Genomic DNA, 3,463 nt, shown 5'->3' with positions numbered 1-3,463 from the left:
GCATGTGTTGTAAACCTGTAAGACTTTGTATGCTTCCTATATCTCTGGTAGATCTTTAATCCACTCTCTGACAATCTACTGGCTTTAGACACATTTTCAACATATGGGGCTTGATGTACTCTCACTCAATATGTTCCATACGCACCTCCAGCTCCATATGCACACAGCAGGCCAGTCCCTCCCTGGCTACTTCCTCTATGGCCTCTCTGCTCAGACCGTAGCTGTGACCTCCGTACTGCATGGTCTGGATGAACTTACCCTACCAGTTACAAGGGGAAAGAAAGAAGGAGAGAACATTTTAGTGCACTGCTTTATTGTCCCATTATTCATCAGGGTTACCACAGTCCGGAAGCTATTTTATCTTCTAAAGCGGACATATTTTTTGACAAAGTAACACAATCCCAGCATGTTCTATCAAGATTAACAACCTTTAGTCCTTTGCCCACCTGTGAACTGAACGCTTGACCTGGTGGTCAGGGCGAACTCTCTCCCTTTGTTACTCCTCACACATGACCCCTGACCTGTTGTCTGATGTTTAGCCAGGCACTTTTCTTTGAAGAGTACATTTTAAAACACTTAAAATCCCTGAAGCAAGACATTCTTGTTCTTTGGTTTGTGGCATCAAAAGTAAAGGAATTTTGTTGTTATTCCCAAACAAAAGGAATAGCTTTTAGGAGAAATGTAATTTTTAAAGTGTTTTCCATTGCTTTCTTTTTCCTCTATTACTTGGGTTTGCTACATATGAAACCTCAGCAATAAGAGCAACAATAAAACTGGCCTGTCAATGAAATGTCCATATGTGGAACCAGTAGTAGGGAACTGTATGGCAACACGAGCCTAACTTGGCGTTATTTTGTAACATATATATAATATATATACAAAAAAAGGTTTTACTCTGTCCCCTTCGCTTTTAAAGCAGTATACAGTATGACTGACACTACATTATGAGAACATGTATAAAACACCTTTACTGTGACTGACCGCATTATAATTAAGTGACTTTTTACCAATGATGTATACTCTAGATACACAATGTGTCTTCTGAAAATACTAGGTCAAACAGGAATTAAGGTCCTTCAAAAATGTTTTGGGTAATGGGCCTTCTTAAATAGGTAATTGAAAAGCACTCAAACAAACATGCTTCATATGATTCCATATTATCAGAGTTGGATTCGGTTCAGAACCAATTACACAGCAGGTGTTCCTTCTGTTTCCGTCATAAGTCAGTGTAAAATAAGTACAGGGGACTGTGCTGATTGGGGTTAATTGTGAACAGCAGCAAGAGGCAGGGTCAAGAGGTTATGATTGCATGCACTTCAAAAACACATGTGAGGGGAGGAGAAGTGAAAGAGGAAGAAAGCAGCTGACACATGAAAGGTGAGAGCATGTAGTGTAAAAAGGGAGGACAGCTATAAACCAAGTAGCTGACAACAGAAAAAGAAGAATGGAAAAACCAACTAGACGGAGAGGCAGACTGTAAAGACAACCTGGTCCACTTCCTCTGCACAAAAGGAATCAATTCCTCAAAGGCAGCTCTGTGTAAATCATTACATGACCCAGACCTCCATCTATCATCCCCCAACACTCTTACATAACACACAGCTAGACAAGAGGGACAAGATGGAGAACAAATGTGTCCAAGGCCGCAAAACCTCAGCACATATTTCTCCTACCCTGGTCTGATTAATCAGTTCTACTAGCTGTTGATTAACACAAATACAAACTAAGCATGTACATAAAAACAGACCCTGGCAGTTGCTGACCCTCTAATAAAAACAATGTTTTCATGGAACTTTTCCAATGCATTTTTTTGATTAAAAACACATTCTTTATTAGTTGACTCAGACTAACAAATAATAGCATGGAAAATGTTGCAGGAGATGAGTCATCCTTTAAGAGATATTTCATTAATACAGCCGTTACACCTTATTAAAATGGCTCAATTCATCTGTGGTCATTTGAATATCAGTCAATTAAAGTGAACTCAATCAATCCGAGTGAAAATTACTTATCTCAACCAGTCAAATGATTTTGGCCAGTGATTGGCTTGAATCAACCACAACAACAATAAAACATTGTTTTAAAACCTAGTGCATATTTAATTAACTTGTGGTGAGTATTCATTGATTTGCATGATAATGACACTGAGTCTACAATATTAGTTTAAGTTCTGAATCATTTTAAAACGTGTATTTTGTTCTCAGTTGGTCACTCCCAGGGTCTGTGGTGTAAACAAAATCTCAACGAATGCAATGAACGCACCATGTGAATCATGTTCTGAAAATCTGCCTCACTGACAAAATGGCAATCAATTCCATCCTCCTCCCCGAAGTATGGCCCCCTAGTGGTGTGACTGGTTCTGTGGAAAAACACACAGTGCAGAAACAGTCTTGAGATTTCATAGAACATATTTAGCCCTAGAATTGACGAGGTCTGCAACTACTTAAAATAACCAGTAAAGGGGCCAATGAGCTGGGACAGGACCCTTGGGTTTCTGGAACATTTCAGTCCATACTTTAGGATGTAGGTTATTTTCCATATTGCTGTACTGTTTTGGCCCCACATTTAATAGGTAGTGTTTGGGCACCTGGGACTACTATATATGTATATATATGTATACATTATTATCTTCACAATGTCTGACCTTTACTTTCATATATTCAGGAGCAGATGTTATCTTTTTCAACAAGTTATGAACCTTTCTTCATATTGACACTTGAAAGGGTTGCTTATACTACAGTAAGAATCGTTGCTACCATTTGCAGATATGTGCAGCTTAAGAGCTAACCAGACTCAATACAATTGTTGTTTTTCTTTTTCATACCACTAATACTTTTAAGAAAACTGTACATAACACCATTTAGTTTCTTAAAAAAACACAGAGCAGATAAATTATTTCAACATTTAATGATTATGTAATGTGGATTTTCTGTTTATTTTTCTATATTTTGTGATTTATTTTAGTAGCCCTGCAAGTACTGTGACAATGCATGACAAGTGACATGTGTACAGAAACTGACCCATGGGCAAAGTATTCGTTCAGCTCCTGACACAGTCTGTGAGCCAGCTCTCTCTTCCCACAGCCCTGAGGACCAGTCAGAACCAGCATAGGATATGGAGAGTCTGTAGTAGGCATAGTACTGTTGGACACACACACACACACACACACACACACACACACACACACACACACACACACACACACACACACACACACACACACACACACACACACACGCACACACAGACACACACACCGGTAACTTTCAAGTTACTTTCAAGAAAGTAACTTGAAATTAACTTTGTCTCTTTTTTTTTTCATGACATTTTAGGGGCGCCGTAATATTAACATTGTATTCATTTCAAATTATTTAAATGTATACTTATTTTCATATTCTTTTATGTTTGTATTCTTATCTTATTGTATTCTTATTTTTACTCTCGTTCTTTTTGTTATGTTAAT

The 3,463-nt window shown here is 38.1% G+C and overlaps 1 protein-coding gene across 1 annotated transcript in view; it reads right to left on the bottom strand.

The window, feature by feature from the left end:
- The window catches only part of LOC104954780 (leucine-rich repeat and guanylate kinase domain-containing protein-like), an 8,176-nt gene extending 5,038 nt beyond the window's left edge, over window positions 1-3,138 (bottom strand). The window contains exons 1-3 of the mRNA XM_010781973.1: window positions 3,021-3,138; window positions 2,263-2,359; window positions 142-259 (exon numbers count right to left, since the gene is read on the bottom strand). Of these exons, the coding sequence (XP_010780275.1) occupies window positions 142-259; window positions 2,263-2,359; window positions 3,021-3,136 (331 nt within the window). The 5' untranslated portion in view covers window positions 3,137-3,138. The remainder of the gene's footprint in view (window positions 1-141; window positions 260-2,262; window positions 2,360-3,020) is intronic.
- Window positions 3,139-3,463: the final 325 nt, after the last annotated feature.

The sequence above is a fragment of the Notothenia coriiceps genome, unplaced genomic scaffold (assembly GCF_000735185.1).
Source record: "Notothenia coriiceps isolate Sejong01 unplaced genomic scaffold, NC01 NC01_scaffold00023835, whole genome shotgun sequence".
Lineage (NCBI taxonomy): Eukaryota > Metazoa > Chordata > Actinopteri > Perciformes > Nototheniidae > Notothenia > Notothenia coriiceps.
This window is presented reverse-complemented; position numbering and strand designations above follow the sequence as displayed.